This window comes from Cygnus atratus, chromosome 2 (genome assembly GCF_013377495.2).
Source record: "Cygnus atratus isolate AKBS03 ecotype Queensland, Australia chromosome 2, CAtr_DNAZoo_HiC_assembly, whole genome shotgun sequence".
In the NCBI taxonomy this organism is placed as follows: domain Eukaryota; kingdom Metazoa; phylum Chordata; class Aves; order Anseriformes; family Anatidae; genus Cygnus; species Cygnus atratus.
In genome coordinates, this window is record NC_066363.1 from 85,524,608 (window position 1) to 85,548,861 (window position 24,254).

Sequence of the window (24,254 nt, forward strand, 5' to 3'; positions counted from 1 at the left end):
ATGTCGCGGTAGAGAGCCTCTGGGTGGGGATTAAGGGGATGGATAGTAATGCTGGTGTTGTTGTGGGTGTCTGCTATTGACTGTCCACCCAGGATGATGGCACAGATGAGCTATTAGGGGAAATCTCTGGACCATTTGCCCTTGCCCTTATGGGGGATTTCAACTTCTCAAACATAAACTGGGAATACCATACTGCTGCAACAAGCAACTGTGGGAAATTCTTAAAGAGTGGAGAAGATCGCTTCCCGTCACAAGTACTGAGTGAGCCAACTAGCAAAGGTGTCCTCCTAGACCAGTTGCTTGAGAATAAAGCAGACCTTGTGAGAGAAGCGACGGTAAGGTGGCTGTCTTGGCCACGGTGCTCACAAAATAGTTGAGTTCAAAATTTTTGGTGTAAGGAGAAAAAAAAAGTCAGCTGTGTTGCCACCCTGGGTTTTAATAGAGCGGACACTAAGCTACTCTGGAAGCTAGTCAGCAGTGTCCCCTGGGAATCTGCTTTGGAGGGTTTAGGGCAACAACTGAATTGCACTAGAAGGATGCTATACAGATTGTCAAAAATATCATTGGATACCTGTTATAGATTTGTCCTAAATCCCACATTCGAAACAATTTGAAACGATGCTTTTCAGTTTATTTTCCCTTCCCAGCTAAGGCAGAAATCTCTCTAGAGTGATTTGAATCTTACAAAGGCTTTTTCTTCCTTTCTTCCCCTTTTGCAGACTCTCCACCTGCAGGGCATGAATTCCCAGGGGTTTTTGTTCCAGTCACATACACTACTCATATACTGTTGTTACAGGTAGCTTGGCACTGGAGGTACGTGAATTTCCTCAGCAACTTAAAAAGAAGCATGTAAACAGTTTTGAGAGGGCAATGGAGTGCTTTTAATCTATACTGTCAACAGTATGCATTTAAATACAGCTGATGTCAGAGACTAAAGTGTTAAAAGTTGCTTTGCATTTGTTGTCTTAGGGATAAGAAATTCAGTTGCCTACCTTTTTAGGAAGTAGCATTATCCTCCTTAGATTCCACTGCTATGATTCCTGAATTTTCAATACGTTGATATGTACTTTTACAGTGATAACTGTCTCAAAGGCAGGGTGACTGTTCTGAAATGCCAAAAACTGACTTAGTGAATAACTTGGCAAGTAAATTCCTCAAAGGAATTTGTGAGGCAAATGGTCATGGGGAGGATGATGGTGGGGACAGGGAAGTTGATGGGATGGACACCAGAAGACAGATGACATACAACTAGACAGGCCATTGACATGCAGAAAAGCTGCAGGAGCCACCTCCTTGTCACAAGCTGACATACCTGTTTCAAGCTAGTGGCACTTAGAGCTGAGATGGCTACACTGCTGTCAAATCAAGGCTTAGCAATTCAGCTCCTGTCCCTGCCACTTGGCCTCGACATGCATCAGACCGCCGCGTGTTCCTGGGCTATGAAGGGGAGATACCCTTTCCAACAAATGCTGCGACCCTTCATGCTTGAAGAAGCTGAAGCATAGATGACTCTAAAACTGTCCCCTTTCCACTCTCATAGCTTTGGTCCTCATTTCAAGTCAAGCCATTAATTTCGCACAAGTGCTTCTTTCTTCCAGGCCCTGAATCAGTGACAGACCGTCTACCTCTAACGGAAAGGCTCTTCAGAGGCTTGCCAGAGGAGAGGGAGGCAACTGTACATCACCTGCAGAAGCCAGTGCACCTTTTGCAATCTTTAGGGGGAGGTGGGGGGTTGTTCATGAGCTACTCAGGATTTTTTTAAATTATTTTTAAATTTTCCTTGACTATATCTGTTATCTCAAATAATTCTCTACATAATTACTGTGACTAAGTGACCACTTTGTAGATTGCAAACATTTCCTGGTTGGATAGTGACTATAATTTCAACCACTTGACTTAGAATTAGGATTTTCAATTTTTTATTTTAATAATTTTAAAACAATTATAAAATGGTAAATGGTTGACGGATATAATTTGCAATTATTATTTGTATGCTGACTGATACCTGCTGAACGGATATTCCAACTCACCATATCAGATGAATATTCTGTTTAATAACCCTCCTGGTAAATAGAATAATGCACAATTTTATACATGAAATGGACATTATTATTTGTAACAATTGGTAACGCTGTTTTGAAAGGCAAACATAAAAATTTCTAGCCCAGGAACATCAATCTTTCAAAATACTTCACACGCATTTCCTCCTGTCAAAACTGAGTTTTTTCATGCAAAACATCTCAATCGCTGCAAATACATTTGTAAAACACTCCATCAGAAATTTTCGAACAGTTGTTGGCAGAATCCTTTTTTTAACAGTGACATCCTATAGTGTAAAGGGTTTCATAGCTTCATAGTTGCAAACCAGATTAACATGTCCTTTTATTCCATTCGGGCATATTAAAAACTGTATTTACCTGGATGATTCCAGCCACTAAATTTAAAAGCTTTTAAAACGAATACATTCTAAGCTTTAGGGTGAACCAAACTGATTGATTTTCAAATTGATAATCAATCTACAATTGATTAATGCATCACTTTTGAAAATCCACAAAAATTTGAAGTACTTCACAGAACAAAAATACTGTTAATTACATGTTGTATTTAAGGCACATATATCTCATCCCACGTTTGTTTCCTCCCCAGAGTCACAGCACTATTTTATACAAGGAAGAAAAAACGGAAGTAAAAAGCCCTAGCTTGAGGTCCGCTTGTAAAAAGTGCTGATGGGTAGTATATAGGTCAGACGAAGGAGAAACTGCTATGAGAGAAAAAAAAGAAAAAAAAAAGTATCTTCATACAGAAATACAACCAAAGGAAAAATTAATTATCAAAGGACAAGGTAATCATTGCTTTTGACAGTAAATCTGTTGGTACGTAAAGTATCTGATGACATAGCTGATTATTTGTCGTGAAATGAGTTTCTGAAAACAAAATGGGACAGACTTTCAACGGGTCTGCCTTTGGATGTGCACACCTGTCTCTTTAGAAATAAGCAGGCTGAACTCCTACCTGTGTGTCAGTGGAAAAAGGTAAATAAGGTCTATAGATAGTTTACAAAATAGATAAACCATAAAGGAATATGAAGAGATTAATAGTGCTTTTCACACATAAAACAGGATGTTAACGTCTGTCTTTAGACACAGCAGTTAAATAGCATTAATGTACAGGTAATCCCAACTACTTTTGTAGTTAAGAAAATATCTGCAAGCCTAATCTTTCTTCCTGTCCCTTGGTAGCCCTCCAAGGAGCAAAGCACTGGCTTTGATAAAGAAATCCATCAGACTCCGAAAGTGTTCTTGTTTGGGTTTCATTTTCCCAGCCCACAGTGAATCACTCTTACACTGATCTCTTGGCTGCTGCCTCATGTTGTTAAGCACACTTGCATTTTATTTTTGAAACTCACGTTCTTTAAGATTCGCTAGCAACCTATGAACTATAGCACCAACATGGGAGTCACAGAACTTGAGCCTTATAGTGTGTAGAAAATATGGCATACTGAATACTGACAGGTATGATTATCAGAAAGCTTTTCAAGTTATACAGTGATACGTAAATAGTGTTATATTCAGACACTGAGGCAGGTGAAACTGCTGCAGGAGAGGAAGAAGGAGGATACAGGATCTCTGGATCAATCTAGACAGGGGAAGAATAAAACGGTATAAACAGTAGATGTAAGATGCATTGGAAGACAAAAATATTTATTGGATACAAATAGCTTCTTGGCACTAGAAAGATAATAATACTAGTCAGCAACTGAAGGCTGGAGAGAAGATGGTATGCACCATTCTTTGGGCATCATAACTATACGTATATTCATCTTTTGCCCACTTTCTTTTTCTTTAGCAGGATTTGGCTACATAGTAGCAAGAGTCAGAATGCAAGTACAAAATGAGAGAATACCAGAGTAACATGAGTGCCCTGAACAAGGGCATTTTCAACGTGTTCTTGGAAGGGACATATATATCTTTATATTTCATTGGATCAGTTAGCTCACCACTATTTAAATGTTTTACCATTTTATGGGTTACAGAAATATAGTATTGTTTAACTTTTATAAAAATCATAGAAACAAGCCTATCAAATTAGGTACAAGGTTTAGTACTGATGCACAGAATGTGCAAGAATACAAATGAAAAACAAAACCCTGAATATACAGGTTATACCTGAAAGCTGCACATAGATACGACAGTACAATATAATTACACATGAATTTACATACAGGGTTTTCATCCATAGTGAGAAATGACTGCTTTGACCTGTGATAATACCAGAAACGTTTTAAAGGCTCAGAGTACATTCAAACTCTAAGTTGTTTGTTTGTTTGTTTGTTTAATTTAAGGGATAAAAATTCAGGTTGTCTATTTTACTTCAAATGTAAACATTTTGAAATTGACTGCTATTCCAATTTGCTAGGGGGCGGATGGCTGCTGTCAGTAACCATGCTACACTCAGTGAGACTTTGCATAGCCTGATGCCATTGACTTGTGACCCACAATTTTGGGAACTCCTTCTGAAAGGACACCAACTCAATACAAATGTAAATACATGTTTCATGAATTAGAAATCTGAAAGATTGTTCCATGAATCCTTTTTACAATTCAATAGTATGACAGAGCTAATAGTGCATAAGTTGACATCTATATTCATAAGATATCAGTCAGAAAAAAATATCTTGTAATTATATGATATTTTTTAATAGGAAAATTTTATTAATTTTGGTCTTGTTAGGCTGTTACAATGACTAAAATTGTTAATATCAAGTATTGATAATAGCAAAGCAAAAATAATCTTTATAGTGCTTTCAAATGAAGATAGTAGTTACTGGCTTTTTCAGTCTCTCACCTTGCTCATCTATGAATTTTTTCAAGTATGCTATTTTTTAATTCAACAGGTTTTAAATTCATCTTGAATATCCACAAAATGACATTTTTCGTATCTTCCGCTCCTAGTCATGTCCTGATAAATTAGATTATTTGTAATTATCCCATGAAATCTGGCATTGGAAAGGTAAATGAAAGGCATGCCAGGGCAAAAGAGGTGGTGGAAGTGCAAAACAAACAGAATGTTTCCTCTCTGGTACAGCTTCTCCTAGTTACTGTTTAAGCACTGCAGGCCAGTTGTCCAGTAGCAATGCTGCTACTGTCTCCAGTATCCCCCACTTTGCTGTGTTTATGGATCTGAGGTAAGTGTATCACGTAAGGACCAAATGACTGCAGAGTGCCTAGGATACCAACCAAGACTGAAGACAATAGAGTTGATTGAATTTCTGAAAGGCAACAGCAAATCTAGCAGATATTAATGACCTAGGCTATTGCAATAGCTGGCCACAGCCTGCCTCAGCATCTAACTGCTGAATAAAAAGCGGCAGCCACAGCAGCAGACGCGCAGGTTTAGAGGGACAGAAGCCATAGAAGGAAGCAAAACTAAGAGACAGCAACAGTAAGACAAAGTACATATAAACTTTTAATGAATTAACCTTACAAAAGACAATAGCTTCAAAACATTTGACACGTTTGTACAAAACTAATCCAGCATTGTTAGTTCTCTTCAGAAAGAATGCCAGCAAGCCACCCAACGTGTCCCTGGCTATGAGATGCAACTGGTGATCACATCCAAATCATGTGTGAACTGAGTAAACTTATTTACAAATACTGTATGCTCTAATACCAGATTAGTGGATGCTATTGGGGAGCGACTGTATTTTCCAGAAAACACCATGCATCGGGAAATAGTATGCACCCCTAGCTTTATTGCCTTTTTTCCCCACATTTGTCACCAACATCTCTTTTTAGTCCTTTCAGGATGAGTTACCTCTTTTTAATTCCCATTCCTTCTTGTCTCGGAATAACAGTGCAAGTTGCAGTACAATCTTCCAGTCCTACAGCGTACATCACAACTGTCCTTGAACATAGGAATATCAAGGTGCAAAATGATGGCTCATGGGACTATTCTGCAGCCATATTAAAATAAGTGCCACATATCAGAAAATAGCACGCATGTTAAGGGCCAAAATGTAGTTAAAAAGTGCGTGATACTTTCCTGAAAATATGGTATTGATGACATGTACAAGCATTCTTCAAGATGCCACATTCCCTTGTGAAAGGGACCTTGTCATTTCAGTATGTACAAAGTATGTCTTCAATTCTCCTTTTCCTTTTACATTTATTATTCCTCTGCAAGTGCTCATGTACCCCAATGTTTGCAGGACATTGTTCGTCTCCTCTGTAACCTGCAACAAGACAATAACAAAACCAACACTGACAAAAGAGCAAAGCAGAATCTTCTTCCAGAGAACAACTGTGCTGAGCAATTACAAGGGTTTTGCCATAATACTTATAAGCCCTTTAAAGGACTCAGACTAGGTTTGAGCACCTGAGCTTTTAAATAGTCTGTTGCTGGCTGCCCATTCTAATCGCACACATTAAGTATTAAATTCAGTATAATCATTTTTGTACCTAGGGCCATAAACTGAGGGCTTGTAGATACACAAAGAACAATACTCATCCTTACACAGCATTTTTCTCAGCTTCGAGAGCTGTTTTTTATTTCAGTATACCCACCTTCCCCATCTTTTTGCGCTTACTAAAGCAGCGTGAATGAAGTGATCGTAAGACATTAGCATCATCTGTCAGAGCTGCTGTCGGCAGTTTCCCACATAACTGGCCGTGAACCAAACTTGAAGCAGTTCTGCCATTTTAGGTATAAGACTGCTAGGGCAGAGGTTGTTCAACAGCATCAGCTTTCTCAGACTAGCCACGTTTCTTTGTGAAGCAAACAAGTGTAGATGTCATTGCTTTGAGATCCCTCCTGTTTTCAGTTTTGGCCAGCAGCTCTACTTTTGCATTATTTAGATATGAATTGTCTCAGCCTTAGATTCTGAGCGGTCTCAATCACATACATGGTGGGAACCCCAAGTGCTATGCAGCATACCAGGCAGAAAATTAAAATGTGATCCCTAAATATGAAATCACTGGAAAATTAGCAAATTGAAGGTCTTTACTACACAACTCTGTCTCCAATCTATATAGATAATCATAGAATCACTTAGGTTGGAAGGTCCTCCAAGATCATCAAGTCAACCATTAACCTTGCAATAATAATCTATAAAGATTATTATTCTATATGTTTCAACAAAATAAATGCTTCATCATTGCTTTATGGATTTAATTTGACATACTGTAGTTATGGACATTTCCTTTATACAGAAATAATTAACATCAGGAAAACCCCTCAGGGATAATGTAGCTAATATTTTATGAGTTTAGAAATGTATAGAATACAAATGTGATTTCCCTCAAATCTTCTCTTAATCTGGTGCTGCATTTTCAGGCAAAACATAATTGCCTCCATTGTATTCTTCTGTAGGGTGAATACAAAGTTTTGATTCTTCTCACATATTTCCCCATACTTTTTCTTTTAATTCTTTATGTTCCTGCCCATGGTATAATTCTTTTTAAACATACAGACAACTGGTAGGTCGTTTTTTATGTAGGCAATCTCAGCTCCAAAACCACAGAGTTTTTGGTGCACAAATGTAAAATATGTTTTAAGCACCAAACCCAAAGGATTAAGATAAATACCAGCACAAAACAAGAGTACCTGTATTTTATCTAAGACACCAGTGCTGTCCATCCTGCTGGCCACATTTACTGTATTGCCCCAGATATCATATTGTGGCTTTTGAGCTCCAATTACTCCAGCTATTACAGGTCCATGGTTAATACCTGAAAAACATCAGAATATAATACTGAGAAGATCCACCAAATGAGGACAAGTATTGCACCTGGTAACATAACAAGTCAATAAGCATGGTATTTGGTCCATCTTGACTAGTGGGTACAGCCTGTTCACATCCCATTACAATAAGAGGATGTTACTTATAAAAATGCCAAAAGATAGTTAATCTAATTTTAGTTTTACAACTCCCTCTCATCCTGAATAATTTTGATATTTTTAACTATTATTATCCTAATAACCTGCTACTGCCTTTGATACCGAGCATGAGAAACACAGTGTAGGAAGAACAGCTTCCTTTGGGAAAACAGGTATACCACAGTTCTTATTATTCTTCTTATTTCTACTTTCAGTGAAAGGCTTCTCCTCTCTGTAATAATTGATGGCCAAATGAATTAATTTTACAGTACTCATTGCTTTTTAAATGTAGAATAAATTAATGTGAATGAATTGCAAGGATTTGAATCCTTGTTCTGAAGGCTGGATTGCCTATAATATGGTCCTAAAGAGTTATATTGTAAGTATATATATTCCTATCTTTTGCTAAAGTATGGAATAAGAGTAACAAATTGCTAGTTCTGAAATGCAGACCGTACGAGTGAAGAACAACATAGTACAGTCCCCCATTAGACTCTCGGCATGTTTTATTTTGCAGTCAGTTTCCATTCTAGGTTATGTTTGTAAAGGGAGTGAGTTGTACTCTGCCAGTAGGGAAGGAAACAAGGAGGCAAAATCAAAAGCGCTATCATTAACCAGCATCAAATCCGCTATAATTGAAACTACACTTACTGACGAGCAGGAAAGACAACTTATACCCAGTGAGAAATGTACCCTGAAATGGTGAACAGTTTGGATTTCTACAGCTATCCCCAAATCAAAAGATCGTAACTGACTTCTCTTTATTCTCTGACAGATAGCATCACTAGGGATATGTCTATGCAGCAAAATAGAATTGTGAATGTAGCATGGGGAGGCATCTCAGAGCTAGCTCATCTATTATGGATCACATATAACGTGGCAGCATGGGCTAGCAACCAGGCTATACACCCACCAGGAAACCCTGGAAAAGTTCTATAGCAGTTAAATCTAGAAAATTAGGAAAATATGCAAACCCTAAAGGATATCAGATAAAAACCTGATAAATATTTGTTTAAGGAATTGGGATTAAACTCATGAAGTGACTTAGGCCTTGCAACACTCTGCACTAACTCCCAAGTCATAGGTGGGTCTTTCTGTTTCTTGATAACCAAAGTGCAGAAGGCATTAGGGACCTAAGAGTGGAATCCACAAAAGCTATCTGCTGAGTAGCTCAAGATAGCTTGCAGGGAATACTGAAGAGATGTGTGTAGTATACACTCTGCCATGGTCCAGAAATGAGGACCATGCAGTGGGACTTTCCCACAGAATATAATGGGAAGGAGGTGAGGGTTTTTGTTTATTTTTAATTTCCTGAACCAACACTGCTGATGGTTTAAGTAATGCCCTCAGGGACTGGAAAACCAGGTTCAGATCCCTCCTTCTTCAAGAAGACTTCTACCCATATCTCTTAGGAATGTGTTTTGGCCACCAAGGCAGTCTGAGATGTGCTGCTCTAAGTGACTCCTGCTAGTGCAGTTCTCTTTTGCATGACACTTAAATGCGTATTGGGGCAAGGCTGGAACAGCAGCCATCTCATCCAGGTGAATTCTTTAACAGAGGATGATGTTGTCTCGTTCTCTCATGCGCAATGGGATGTTTAATTATTCCATGAAAATGGGAATACTCTTCAGCAAACACTGACAAAAAGTTTCCAACTTGAAAGCATCCTACACCTTGGCCTCATGGCATCCTTCAGGAAACAGGGATCCCTATGCTTGAGCAGCCTCAGCCAAAAGCAGGAACAAAATCAAGTTCACCCACAACATAGACAAATGTTCTAACCATGAAGCTATGTAGAAAACAACGTCAGACTCTATTCCGGTCTGAGAAAAAAAAAAAAGTAACACCTCTGCAAAACTTTCTGCAAAAACATATCTGAGCTTGTCTAATAAATCAAGCACCTTAGCTAACAGAATAGGAGAAATGCCTGAAATATAGTCTAGGTGCTCTCTTGCCTGACAACATCGGGGTAAGCTGTGTGCCTCCTAAGGCACAGCCAGCATTTCAGGCACTTACAGCAAAATGAAGGTTGAAAGCTGAGACCTCTGATGAGCTGCAACAGTTCTAGGGTTAGATGCTAGCTGAGGAAGGCTTTTACAAATGGCAAGTTGGGTTCAAATCCCTATAGTGCCAATTATGTAGTGAGAGGAAGATGCTCAAATGTTTCTGTGTCTCTAATTCCTATGTATATCAGATGCTTTCACAGTCAGCTGGTGGTGGGAAGTGGATCTGAAGATCTCAGTGATGCCTATACTAGATTAAAGTGTCAAAGTGCCAGTTCTGGGCCCGTGTCCCTCTGTAGATTTAATCCTTCCTCTTTTTTTTTTTTTCTTTTTTTTCCCCCTCCATTCTAAACATGTATCATTCCTTTAGTTTTTCCCCCAAAACATCATGCCTCATAATTCCTAGTTAAAAAGAGTCAGCATTGCTATAATCAGTTTGCTGATTTAGCACTGATACTCAGCAGCTCTTTATCTCTACTGACATTGCTGATAAAAGTATGTTTGCAAGTAGGTGACATGTGTCATCTACAGCAAGAAGAGAACTTTTATTCTGCACAGAAATATGGTATCTCTACACGTTTTTTATAAACTCATCAAGTTCTGTAACACATCGAGAAGGAGGCATACTTCAGATTTGCTTTGTCATTTTTTTTTTTAACTATGGCAAGGAACACAAAACAAAGCAAAGAAGTGCCTTAAGGAACACATGAATATTTAAGATCAGAAAATAGCAAGCTTTGCCAGTGGGTGGCACTGTGAAATAAACATGAGAGGAGCAGTTGAAAGGAAAAGCAAGCTGCCCAGCAAGAAAAAGACAAGAAGGGAGAACAACCGTTGGAAATCAAATACTGCAGACATGTTTCCAAGATTTATAGGTTTCCAATATTTATTTAATGCTTTCATTTCACATTTTCCAAGTTACAGATTGCATTGTTAAACTGCTGTGTACTGCTATCAGGAATTAAGCAGTTTGGAACACAAAGTTCTTGACCAGCTCTGAATTCATTTATCTCATCATCATGGCGTACCGCAACTGTGTATTTTTTCAAAAATACCATGATGAACAAAGGGAAGCAATTAGAAGATGAAATATAAGTGATACCCCTAACAAATATAAATAACTAGTCAATTTTGCTCTTATTTCTCAATAACCACAGAATAACAAAGAAGAGAAATATCCTCATTTGGTTAACACCAGGAAGGAAACATTTTTGTATGCTTGTTTGATTTTAGTACATCCAAAACATTTCAAACTCCAGCCTCACTGGCCCCTTTGTAGGTACTGTCTTCCAAAGGTATTCATATGGTTTTGTAAAGCCCTGTTTAGAGTCTCCTTTGGTACTGAGAAGCTTAAAAAAAATACACGGTTAAAAACCTCTGTAACAAATACTACAGAGTTACCATCAAACCATTCAGACCCCTGAGACTGTATTTTCTTTATTAAGTAATACTGCCCTGTTGGACAGTTCTACTAATACTTTAATAGGCTTAAACATTATGCGGAGTTCTCCCCCTCCTCCAGGATATTCTCATAAAAATCCTGTAATACATACCTACTCGTAACTTGAAGTCATTGAATGAATGCTTGTTTATGACATCCAGTTTTGCCACTAAGGCAAATGCAAACTCCACCATGGTTCCTATGTGCATATACTGTCGTTCGGGTTCCTGAATTGCCAAACAAACAGAATAAAATCATCTTTCTTAGCCTTAGTTACTGTGAGAACATAGCCAAAATATGCTGAATCTGAAAGCACTTAAACCCTCAGGGATATCCTAATGCCAGCAGGCTGCAGCAGAAAAGTAATGTAAGAAGATTATGTCCTGTCCAGCATCACTTAGATGAAACAATGGCCAATGGACCATGATGCACTTCACTTACATGATCAATCAGTCTAAAGATGAGAGATCCAAAAAATGCATAATCTAACATTCTGACTGTCAAACAACTGATTAGCTGCTGTCTAGTCCCACCGGCACTCACTGCCTATGTGTGCTTAGGATTTGCTTATTAATCTTCTCTGAGTGTCTGCTTCTGTTTTATGCCCCTTAGTAATAAATAATGCTTGCGGTCAGCCCCACAGAGATGTCTCCCTCTCAGTGTTGCACATCTCAGCACCCTAGTGCTAGGTGCTTAAGCAGCTAACTTAAGCTCCAGTGAGATTTAGTTTTAAGACTTTCTCCACTGATTTCATCTGGCAGATAAGCAAGCATCTCTGAGAACGTCTAATAGACCTGAAAATGAACAAAATGCAGTACAAATGAAGTGAAAAGACAACCCATCCCCTGTCCACTAATTTACTATCTCACCGTTTACATGAGTTACTAAGGCTATAGACTTAATTTCTTCTTGTACATCGACAGCGTAGCCTGATTTCTAAGTACTGGTTTGAGCCCCCCCAGCCTAAGGAGAGAATTGATTTTCAGGCTTCCACAGCCCAGGGTAGGACCCTGACAGAGAATGATTTCTTAAGAGGTAGGCTTACGGGTCTCTATGAGAAATGACTGAATCTTCCTCCTTTTTTAAGATAAAGTGACAGAATAAATGGACAGATGATAACTTTGTGAGATGATTCATAAAGTAGATATATCAGCCTAGGTGGGACAGTAGTGGCACTTGCCAGAGCAGTTGTTTAGATCAATGAAGCCTTTCTGTTTCCTTTGGAGATCAATCCTACCTAAGACAGATTGTTTTTCAACTCAGCTTATGTATTCAGAACCCATCTTTAGTCATTTAGCCTTCCCTGGGTGCTTCTTTTGAGATGGGGGCTGCGCCCAGCAGCATGCCTAGCAGTCAGTCATTGCTGTGCTAGGTACTGCAATACCTGTGGATCTTGGAGCATCTGGACTGAAGACCTCTAAATTTTGGTGGAATTTATTTCAAAATGTGCATTAAATCACTGAAGGAACAGTAAGACTTGGATCTCCTGATTAACTTTGTGGAAATAACTAAAACAATACATTTCTTCCAGTGTACATACTAATTTAAGCAGTGGTTGAGAGCTCCTCTAAGTCTTCTCTTCTCTAGTCTGCAGTCCTGCATTTCCTTCATCCTCTTCACCTCCCTGTATTGAATGTCAGAGCTAATTTAAAATTATTCTATTTTGTCCTTAGGATTCTTAGGGTCTATAGTTCAGGTGTTAATTGCTTCTCTCTAGAAGCAACATGAATTTGTCAGGAACACAATTAATCCTTAGCAGAGAATGCATTGATTCATAATTGCTATGTCTCTGCTGCTAACCTGGAGTACTCTAAAGATCATGGCAAAAACAAGGACTTTGCTTCAAAGTTACGAATTGCTTCTCTGAACTTCATTTCTACTGACTGCAGTTCCCAATGCTACCCTATTAAACCAATCAGAAACAAAGGAACCTGTTTTCAGTGAGGAGCCTGAAGGTTCTTTAAGTGTACGGTTAATATGGCCACCCTGCACTCACAACTTACAACAGAAAATAGTGATTCCTACAGTCTTCTTAAGATTCCATAAATCCAATTACTTCTGCTGCAGCATGTAGCAATAAAATGATGTATTCTATTTAGAGCAGAAGACTGAATTTAGACTTAGAAAACACAGAGGTGGCATTTTCAAATTGCAATGTGAAGAACAATAATTCATGGAGATGCTAAATAAAAGTATACACTTTTACAATACAATCGACATTAAGAAGAAAAAACTAGGCCACAATGTTATATGTATCATGCATTTTAATGAACAGAATTTTAGGCTTCATTTGAAAATGATTTTCATTGAGCAAGAACTTTTTTTCTATACCTGACACTGTTCTTGGTTGGGTGTAGCACTCAGTCCCGTTGCTGCCATGTAAGTGCTCCCAATGGTCTTTATCTTTTCAACTCCACTGAACTTTGGCTTAGACAATAGCTGTAAAACAAGAATAGTTCTTTGTTATTGAGATCAGCAGCCTTGATACTCTAACAGCTTGTTCCTCTTACAGAATTCAGAGTATTAGTTCTTAGAACTGTCTCTTAATAGACCCCAAATGGTTTCACAAATATATACAGGATAAAGGGTGGATAAAACAATAGATACAATAATTGTTCCCAAGGAAAAGGAATTTATGTCTGTTAAAATATATTTTTATTATAAAGGAACTAAACTTATAGTAATGAGATCAATTTCCACCTCATTGTGCATTAGGGTCTTTTTAACTTAGTTAACTTAGTCCACTTTTAGTCAGTGGACTTTGCACTCATTTGACATTGGAACTGAGTCACCATGCGAGCCAGTGGTTAAGCTTTATGCAGCTTTCTGAAAGTGAGCATCTCTTCAGGATGGGATGGTAGGAATTCTAGTTTATAACACAGGTTGTTTTGAACACTCCAAAGTTATTCAAATGGGTATGCTGCTAAAATTCCCTCTACAGTTGCACAAATGCAAATCCAGACTGTGCTGTCTGAGTCATGACACAATCTTAACACCTCTTTGGGTATCTTCATCACAAACAACTTTTTTAAGACAAATACAGTTCTCAGTGAGACCTTTACACATGCCTTTTCACAATCTATCTATAGTCATACACTCTGCACTTGCTTGTAACTTAAAAGAACGGAATGTTAAAACATTCCCATTGCTCATATATCAACTGGTCAACGTGCTGTATAACCACAACAATGCAGATCATAGAATCACAGAATACCTCAAGTTGGAAGGGACTTCAAGAACCACTGAGTGCAACTCCTGGCTCCACACAGGACCACACGAAAATCAGACCACGTGTCTGAGAGTGTTGTCCAAATGCTTCTTGAACTCCGGCAGGCTCAGTGCCAGGACCACTGCCCTGTGGAGCCTGTCCTAGTGCCCAACCAGCCTCTGGGTGCAGAACCTTTCCCTAACCCCCAGCCTGACCCTCCCCTGTCCCAGCTCCATGCCGTTCCCTCGGGTCCTGTCGCTGTCCCCAGAGAGCAGAGCTCAGCGCCTGCCCCTCCGCTCCCCTCGTGAGGGAGCTGCAGGCCGCCATGAGACCTCCCCTCAGCCTGCTCTGCTCTGGGCTGAACAAGCCAAGGGACCTCAGCCTCTCCTCATACGTCTTCCCCTCTAGACCCTTCATCATCTTTGTTGCCCTCCATTAAATTAAAGACTCTTTAATAGTTTTATGCCCTTATGATCAAGTATAACCCAGAGCTGTAAAATTTTAGGGCACAGACTTAGGTACTTTACTTTAGGCATTAGTATTTGGAAACTAGAGTTAATATGTGGCATATAATGTGGCTGACTCATGAACCGCAACTAAAGGGCAGAATTTCTCCATCAGATATATGCATAGGATTCTCCTTAAAGAGAATGAAAAGCAACTAGCATGGTGTCAGTATGATTTATCCCACATATATCTCTTTTTCCTTTAATACTCCCTGTAAGTAATTTCCACATGACTAGGCTCACAAAAGTTCTTTTCTGACAGCTCTTCTGCTCTCCCTTTCAAATACGTTTGCTTACTGTTGCATACCCTGGGTTATTAAATTGAAACCATATGTTGATTGTTGTTAGAAGTACATACATCATCGAAGTCAGCAATGATCTCATTTAGCAGCCTGAGACATTCCAAGCCTTCCTTATTTACATCAGATTCTGTGTAAAATTCCTTGAAATCCGGAATAGAGGCAAACATGACACAGACACAGTCATATGACTGATGATACAGATCCTGTCCAAAAGAAAACAGAATAGAGAAAAAAACCACTCTGTCATACCCAGCACTAAACAAAAGTTTCCAAAATAAACTTATGCGGTGTCCTGGTTCTGAAAAGGGAGGTGGTGGAGGCTTAAGGCGGTGTTCAGATATTTTTGCATTTAGTTGTATTTATTGTTTTTTAAACAGTGTATAAACCTGTTTATTAAACAGACTCAACATAGTCAGCTGAAAACGTTCTAGTGATTTAATGTTACTGCTTTTTTCTCCTGAACATTAGCTTAGTAAACATAAAATGTTCACTAATTTAGTAGATAGTGCCCACTTCTGAGGCTTCGCATACAGAGAATTTATTTTTGCTTCCATGGCTGAGACTACATTTTGCAAAACAATCTTTAATTTATTATTAGCTGTGTTATTATAATGACTAGAAACGACTAGAAAACTGAAGCAAAATCACAACTCCAATGCTACAAATGCATAATGAGACACAATCCTGATAGTTCCTAATCTAAAATGACAAGACACCTAATAGGACAAAATAAATGTCATTTCTTTTCCATAACAAGGAGCCGAGGCAAAGAGAAATAAGTCACCTGAACTTAAAATTACTTATGTCAGATTCTCCACTGCCTTCTGTGACCACTGAAATGAGAGTATATCTGTTCCACAGGAAGCCCCGGTGCTAAAAATGACCCCCCCTCCACTTCCCTTCAGTTTCCTCTCCAATGCCCTTAATCATTAGAATATCTCTCCTTTCAGGACATACTTATGTCCTGAAAAAAGAAAAGAATATTTATTAAATTAATGTTTTTTAAAAAGTATAGAAATCCATACACAAAGTTAGCCACAGCAATAAGAGATGTTGTAACCTAGTATAAAGCCAAATCCTGCTCAAGGTATTTATTTGAGTGGAGCATGGATTTCAATACTCTAGTGAATAAGGTGAATATTCTGTGATTTCAGTAAGGATCAGATATTATTTCCCTTTTTACTTATCCAAACTTTTTTTTTTTCAATTCCACTTGCAGTATGTTTTTCTCTTTTTAAATAATCTCAAAGTAAACCATGTCCATACTCCCCAAATATTCAGTCTTTGTGGCCTGCATTTTGCTTCACATCTACCTATTTCAAATTTATCTCAGGCATGTCTAGGCTGAAGCTACAGTAATATTTGCTTATAAATATTCTCAAAACTTAAGATCTGACATGCTAAGTGCTCTCCATAGACCAGTTAGCAGAAAAGGCACAGAGATTACATTCTGTGGTTTATATTGGTTCTCCTTCTATTTCCTCAAGTCACCCTCCTGGTAACTTGATTTCATTAGTGGGTGAAGGAATTCAGGCCACACACATGCTGCTGGCTTTTAAAACAGGGAAGGGGCTAAAAAAAAACCAAAAACAAATAGGGCTTGGTAATGGAAGGAGAAATTCACAGTGTTATATAGAAGACTGGAGGGAGATAGAAGAGTATTTATTTCAGAATGTAGATAACTAACATTCAAAATGTGGATTATTACACATACTCTTGAAACTTGACCTGACAGAATAAACAATCTGTATATATCTGTGATGAAATATTTTTTTCACAGAACAAAATTTGTTCATATTCCTACCAGCTAAACAAACCCAGTAAGTTAAATCCAGCCAAATTAATAGTACTGTTGTAACTAATATTAACACACAATTCTATTGTCCTAGGGATTCTGTGACATTAGTAGTTAATTAGTAACAAAAGGCTGTTTTAATTTCCCAGATTAACATTAGATAGCAGCTTTCTGTTTTATTTACTTTATTGAATCCTGCTGATTTTGCACCCTGAGAAAGTAAAAATCGACAGAATTGCTCATGAGATATGAGTTGTAAAGTTTGTGAAAAAGACAAAATCTCATCACACAGGTGACAGTGGGGCACTGCCATATCTGAAATAGTACATGGAAAGTAACGCCATGTACAGGTTTATTTGCGAATATAATCTCAAGTCATAAGAATTCATGTCTGCTAGGTGCTACAACTGAACCCTTACAGAAAAAGAAAACTAGTTGCACAGGGACATGACAGAGGCATACATATTACTGAATAATATGAAGTCCAGATGGTAGAAGATGTGATTCTTTTTACCACCTCATAACACCGGAACCAGAAGACAAATAGGACATTTAGAAGTAGAACAGGGAAAAAATATTTTACATGTGTGAGACATAAATGTATAGCTCAATGCTATTCAACTACATGAAAGACAAGAGCTTAGGGGGTTAAAAACCTTAACACTTATGGGAATACTAGAAAAATGCATAACTAGGAAGTACATAAAAAGCAAAAAAATATATATATATATATGCCCTCAAATTTACAGGCAAAAGCAAAACAGGTGAATACCACATTAATATGCAGCTGCTCCTAGAACTTCTGCTGAAGGAGCCAGCACTGGATACTACCAGGGCCATGCAGGTGACTGAATCAGTGATGGATGGCAACTCATGTCTTCTTATGATTGTCACTGAAAAAACTGTTGTTACTGAAAGCAGAAGTGTCACCCAGAAAAAATCATGGCAACTTGTACAATGCACAGTCATAAGGAAGAGGATATGACTAAGCAAAAAAACAGGAGCAGAAATTCAAATAAAAGTGCTGTTGTGACACAGAAAGGGTCAGTGTGCTCTATGCTGTTGGCTGTCCATGCAGCAGGGGACAAACAGCCTGTAAAAAAGGGTTGCGTGCCTGAGTGTTGTATCTACAAACTCAAATCTACCTTTTCTATAACCGGAGTTATTACTCCTTCCTCTCCTCCACTTCAAAAACAAATACACAAAGTTTTATGTGAACACCTGTCATGTTGAAGCTCAGCAGCAGTGTCTCATTTGTCCTCGTTCCACTCTTAACAAGGGGCAATATCCATCCCTATTAATGCTGTATAACACAGTACCAGCACAGAAACAACAAATGGCACTGTTTATAGCCACGAGTAGTAATTGTGCCTGTCACAATAAATGTCAAGCAATTTTAAGCTGGCATTCCCAGATAGTTTATTGCAATCATTCATAATAATAAAGGCTGTGGCAACCAGGTGTCTTAATTTTCCTATGAGTACTTCTCTTGAAAGAGTACTCTCCAAAATGTTTAATCAGAAAATTAAATGCAGCAGGAAGGAATGGCTTTATTTCAACAAAAATAAAACCACTCTCTTCCACAGTCAATCCTTTTTTTTATCCTTCCTTTTATAACATCTGAATTTCTGCTGCTGGGCTTTCCTTACTGTCCCATCTTCTCCAGTGCCTAGAGACCTTCTCAGGATGAAGGAGGCAAACTGGTCCCCATTCCATATGGCTCGTGAAAGGCTACAGAGGTCGGCTTCTCTGGGGCACAATTTCTGCTGGCTCTGTCCGGCAGCTAATGAAGCAGGATTCTTTTTGCTAGGTATTCAGCTCAGTAACGTGCCTGCAAGTGAGCTCGCAGCACAAATGCTCCTGGGTACTTCTTAGTCATAGGGAAGCTGGATGCTAGCAGCACAAAGGAGTAGGGTACAGAGGTCAGTCACAGAAGATGCATCTAATCCTGGCCCCGTTTCCTGCTTTTCATTTTGTATTTGTTCTTCTGTCTCTCAACTAGAAAGTACCCTATCTGGTACCCAGCATACAGACTGTAAGCAGAAACACAGTTCTGGAGGCTCTGATAGAGCAAACAGACCTTTATTACATTTGCCTGCTTTGAAATAATTTTACTTCTACAGGATCAGCATTAGTCAACGTGTCCTGTTATGAAAAGACCTTTATTGGTCTTTTAAAAGTACAGTCCCACTGCTCCCAGTTAGCATTCATCCACACATTTTTTCCCTTTCATTCCTGCTGCATTCATTCAGCAGCATACTTAGTCTTCCCTTTCCTTCATGCAACTGCATGCACAAAACTCTAGGAGGGCAAGTAGTATTCAGAAACAAGACTATTCATCCATTAGGTTAATCTTCATCTCAAAATCTTCAGTAGAAAAGAATATAGATAAACATACTAACATGACTGTTTGCCACTAGGGAAGACAAATTTCAATTCACTATCTAATTACCTAAATATCCACAGAAAGAAAGTAAAGGTTTGATCTGTTCCAACATATTTTGGGGTGTATAAACATACACATATACACAATGTCCTTTAAGGCTTGACACATCCTTGCAGATGCTGAAACAAATCTGAAGACATGCCAGATGCCTGTATTCCTGAACATTTCCAAGACTTTGAAAGGTTCTTGCCTCTCTGAAAATTGTGTTTAAAGACATACAACACAAAAAAAACCAACTCAAGATTGTTGGATTTTTACTTTTTTTTTTTTTTTTTTAAGGGATGCCACTAAAATCGTATCAAACCATTCTTTCTTCAGCTGACATGATAGACTGGAGAGATCAGCACAGTACCATTTCTCATCTTCACTAAATTTACTAAAGCTCATTCCAACCCAAGAATCTTGAGGGGTGACAATATAAATCCAGCTGCCAACACAAGGGTGAGCAGATGGTGCTGCTCTGCTGGGGAGCTGAGATGGAATAGCACATAAATGAGAAAGCAATCTCCTGACGGTTTGCTGTGTTTAATGCCTGAGCTAAACTGGAGCCTAGCCAGCTTGGTTTTCAGCCAAGGTCTTCACTGGATTCAAAGGAACCCCACAGCAGTTTTCATTTGACATTAGCTACCAAATAAATATTTGCAGGTAATACTAAAGTACTACTAATAAAGTATGTTATAGTACTGCTTAATGCAAACCACAGTGAAACCAAAGGGAAAACATCATCCTTTTTGACTCAGGAGATCAAAATGAATCCCTAAAGCTGCCCTCTCCCCTCTTCTGTCAGTTTTAGAACTGTTGTTTTGTATGAAGTTCAAATGACTGCATTTAAGATCTATAGAAACTGCTACTCTCTCTAAATATTTTTAATTTTTTTCATCCTTCTTTTCTTTATTAAAACCATAAAGCAGTATTAGAAGCAGATCTGAATTGCGCTGAAGTCAACAAGGGTCTTTTGGATGACTTTTGTGGTGCTTGAATTAGGTCGATAAGCAGTGAGTAAACAGGTATTTGAGTGTTCAGAACCTTCTTCCAGAATTAAAATAGCCACTTTTTCAGGGAACATGTTTATTTTCACTTCAGTAAGCAAGGTCTCCAGTCACCAGAAGCAAATTCAAAACGAAGATGCAGTTCCACTCTAATCACAAAGGAAAAAGTATCTGAATGCATATTAATGTATGTTTAAATAATTTCACATTTTTGATTTCAAGGTACTACGGTGCATTCAGTGCTATAACGTAAGCTTTTCGGGAAGGTAAGGGGGAATGAAAATAACTGTAAATTATAATCTGACTGTATGGACCTACTGTTTGACTCAGCATTGAGTGGTATATCCACAACATGCTGCCTTCATACAGAGCAGAAGATATATAGAGATGGCTCACCTCATTCTTCAGATTTCTTGCCAAGAAGTGTTCAGCTACATGGGCTGGAAGCACATTCTCCAGAAGCACACGATTTAGGTTCTCCATGGTTTCAATCTCCTCCCGCTCTTTTTTGAACTTGTTCTTCCACAGGAAGTCTAACCTACAGTAATATTCATTCTGTTACAAGAGGACACAGAGGTAAAGAAACAATAGGCATCTTGTCCTGCTGGAGTACAGGTTTAAGAGACAAAATAAACACAGTACATCACTCCTACAAGGATATTATTTGGCCACTCAAGTACAATTTCAGATCCCTCAGAGGTCAACAACCAGGCACACAGTATGTGGCATACATTTCATTGAATTTATAACTGCTCCCCACTGCCCTCCAAAAAAAGGCCCACAAAAAAAGCCCAGGAATAAACAACAAGTTGCAAGGTGCCCTAACCAATGGAAGATATATGCATATACTTTCAGGCTTTGGTAGAAATTCATCCCACGAATGAAATATTGTTATGGAAACAATTTACAGTTTTGCAACTTAATATGATGTCTAAATTATCTGAAGTGTGGAATTCCACTTACACTAGTAGGCATTTCAGGAAGACCCTAACTTTTACCAACTTTAAGTTATGTTATGCAACCAGTCTGGTAAAAATGAGGTAGTAGAGGAAAGATATTGGAAAGATATTGATATACTTTCAGTTCTTCATGAAACACGTTTTCTCCTTCTAGTACGCATACAGCAAAAGCTTTACTGGTTTTAGAATAACAAGAGAGTTTTAAATTGGAATTTTTTGAAGATTATAAGAAATGGCCCAGTCAGGTGGTTGTTTTCTTTTTGTGTTTCAAAAATGATTATAATACTTTTATCCTTTTCTTCTCTTTGTACCTGAGTTATCATTATATAGAAATGTATAAAATTCCTGGAATATTAGTATTTTTGAATACGCAATTTCATTAAAAACGTATTGAAAAATGAATTAAGTTGCATTTTTCCAGGGCCCTCTGCATTTCTTTTCAATAATGTCCGCACATTGTGGTAAATTCTGTGGCATTATTTCTACATTAAAGACTCCACTGGACTATTCATTTAAGTTGATATAAATCAAGAGTTATATCAATGTAGTCCAATGGTTTAACACTACTCTGCAGCCTCAATGAAGACTAAGTTATTAACGAGGAGAACATGATTATGATCACAATCTTACATAAAAAAAATAAAAATTCTAGCCATTATTATTAGCAGTCAGTAACTGTTCACATAAAAACATGAGAGTAGTCCTTCTGATTGGATGTTTGCTGCCACAGCTCAAAATGATTCACAGATATTTTGTTGAGATCAACCAAAGACAAGTAGAAAGTTGAAATGAGATGGTATTAAAATGCTTTTTTAAGCTTTCAAAAAGCTATGAAGGTAAAAATTGGTGAAGCAAAAAATCCATCTGCTGAGAAACTCTAAGATGAAAAAATATTACGAGAAAAACCATGCCTTTACTAAACTCATAAAGAGAAATGCAGTCAGGTTTCTTTAAGTTGGTTGATAAGTCCTGGGTACTGTTTAGATATTTAATTAAAAATGTACCATATGATGCAAAATACATGCAGCCATTTTTTCAGAATGTCTTTTTTATTCTTATATTAGTATTTATATGTGCAAGTTCCACACACATATGATAAACTTAAATGCCACCAACCATATTCATGCAGCAAGAATCCAATAAACTGTCTTGATGCAGCAAAAATCCAATAAAATACTGGGATGCCAAAATTATTTGCATAAATTTTCAGAAGTAAACTGCAAGTCTGGCATAAAATCAAAATTAGGTATCCATACATTGTACCAAGTTTGTATTGAAAACAAAAGGAACTAGATATGCTGAAGTCTTCAAAATTATGTTTATTTTTTAAGACCTAACATTAAACAAATAATTTATTCACTGTTTTATTATTTGCTGAAATTTAGGCTGTGAAAAAAATGGTAAACAGAACTCAGAAATCAGCAAGAAAGCAGAATGCACTCTACAATTTGTTTTGAAATTAAAAATGTCAAGGTGTATTTCAAAATGCGTACTCAGACTTTTACAAACATATAAACACTACCCTAGTTATTTAAAATTGTGGGGTTTTCTTTGTATGATATACTTAATTTAGTAGACAAGTCATTAAAGAACCTGTTCAAACTTTATAGCCTTATATATATATATATATATATATATAAGCCTTATATATATATATATGTCATCTGAAAACCAAGATTGCATCCTACTTCACATGTTATCTACAAAACCTTTTTAACATATCACCATGAAAACGGCTCAGAATGGCTCTCATACCGCAGCAGGCACAATATCATGGAGATACAAAAACTTGCCTTCTTCACCTTACTCTATTTTACTTGACAGCAGTTCCCAGCTGGCGTGCATAGAACACCCAGGGAGGGGTGAAGGACACTGCACTCCTCCAGGCACTAGAGAGCAATTGGCTTCCTCCAGGACAAGACACTGCCATGTGTCTGTGCAAGGCAACACCATTGACTTGAACCAGTTGGGGGTAACAAGAACCAATCCATGTCTCATTGCTTGACTGCACAATATATTATCTGTATTTTTAAATTCTAGTGCAACACTAACCCGGGTCTATTTTTAATATTTGCCTCAGAAAGAGGAAACAAACTCAATGAATTTTCTCTCATCATTGCAGTAAAGTCACACAGAAAGTCAAGACAGGCAGCTCATGAGTCTTGCACGCTATTGCATTCAGCACAGGGGCAGAGTGATGGTAGCACTAAAACGGATAAGATCACTGCAAAGAAATTAAGTGGGGGTTTTCATTCAAGTGAGGAAGTTAAGGAGACTCACTCCATCTCACAGCCATTACTTACAGACAGTGAGTCTGAGAAACTGCCTCACCATGGAACAGCAGCAGCAGATGCTCCTCAGAGCATATGAATAAATGTTCTGATGTTCTCAGAGCACATGAATAAATTGATCAACAAGAAGTCATCAGCTCTAAAGTAACTGCAGTGAAAAGCTGCTGGTCCGAAACTTGAGGTGGGAAGCCTTATTCAAAACAGCCACAGAGTTGTAGAACTGACAAATGGCAAGGATGTAATGCAAATCTTTGGAAAAGAACTGAGGTGTCAGTGGGAACAATACAGCAAGATACTTTGGAAAAAGCTATGTTAAAGAAAAGAGCTATTTAGACATATTAGCTAAATCTGATATAATGGGGAAGAGTTGATACTGCCTCTGTAAACATGCCTCCAACTCTTCTGTTACAAAGAAGCCAATGGCATGTGAATTGCAGAA

The 24,254-nt window shown here is 38.0% G+C and overlaps 1 protein-coding gene across 4 annotated transcripts in view; it reads right to left on the bottom strand.

Annotated features, from left to right (window-relative positions):
- Positions 1–1,903: 1,903 nt before the first annotated feature.
- The window catches only part of ADCY2 (adenylate cyclase 2), a 216,387-nt gene continuing 194,036 nt past the window's right edge, over positions 1,904–24,254 (bottom strand). The window contains exons 20-25 of one of the 4 annotated variants that reach the window (XM_035552763.2): positions 20,962–21,120; positions 15,392–15,538; positions 13,651–13,758; positions 11,432–11,546; positions 7,603–7,727; positions 1,904–6,232 (exon numbers count right to left, since the gene is read on the bottom strand). In XM_035552763.2, coding sequence (XP_035408656.1) covers positions 6,080–6,232; positions 7,603–7,727; positions 11,432–11,546; positions 13,651–13,758; positions 15,392–15,538; positions 20,962–21,120 — 807 coding nt within the window. In that variant the 3' untranslated portion in view covers positions 1,904–6,079. Of the gene's footprint in view, positions 6,233–7,602; positions 7,728–10,805; positions 11,228–11,431; positions 11,547–13,650; positions 13,759–15,391; positions 15,539–20,961; positions 21,121–24,254 lie in introns of those variants that run through there. The other 3 variants (XM_035552764.2, XM_035552766.2, XM_035552768.2) reach the window with 3 other exon arrangements.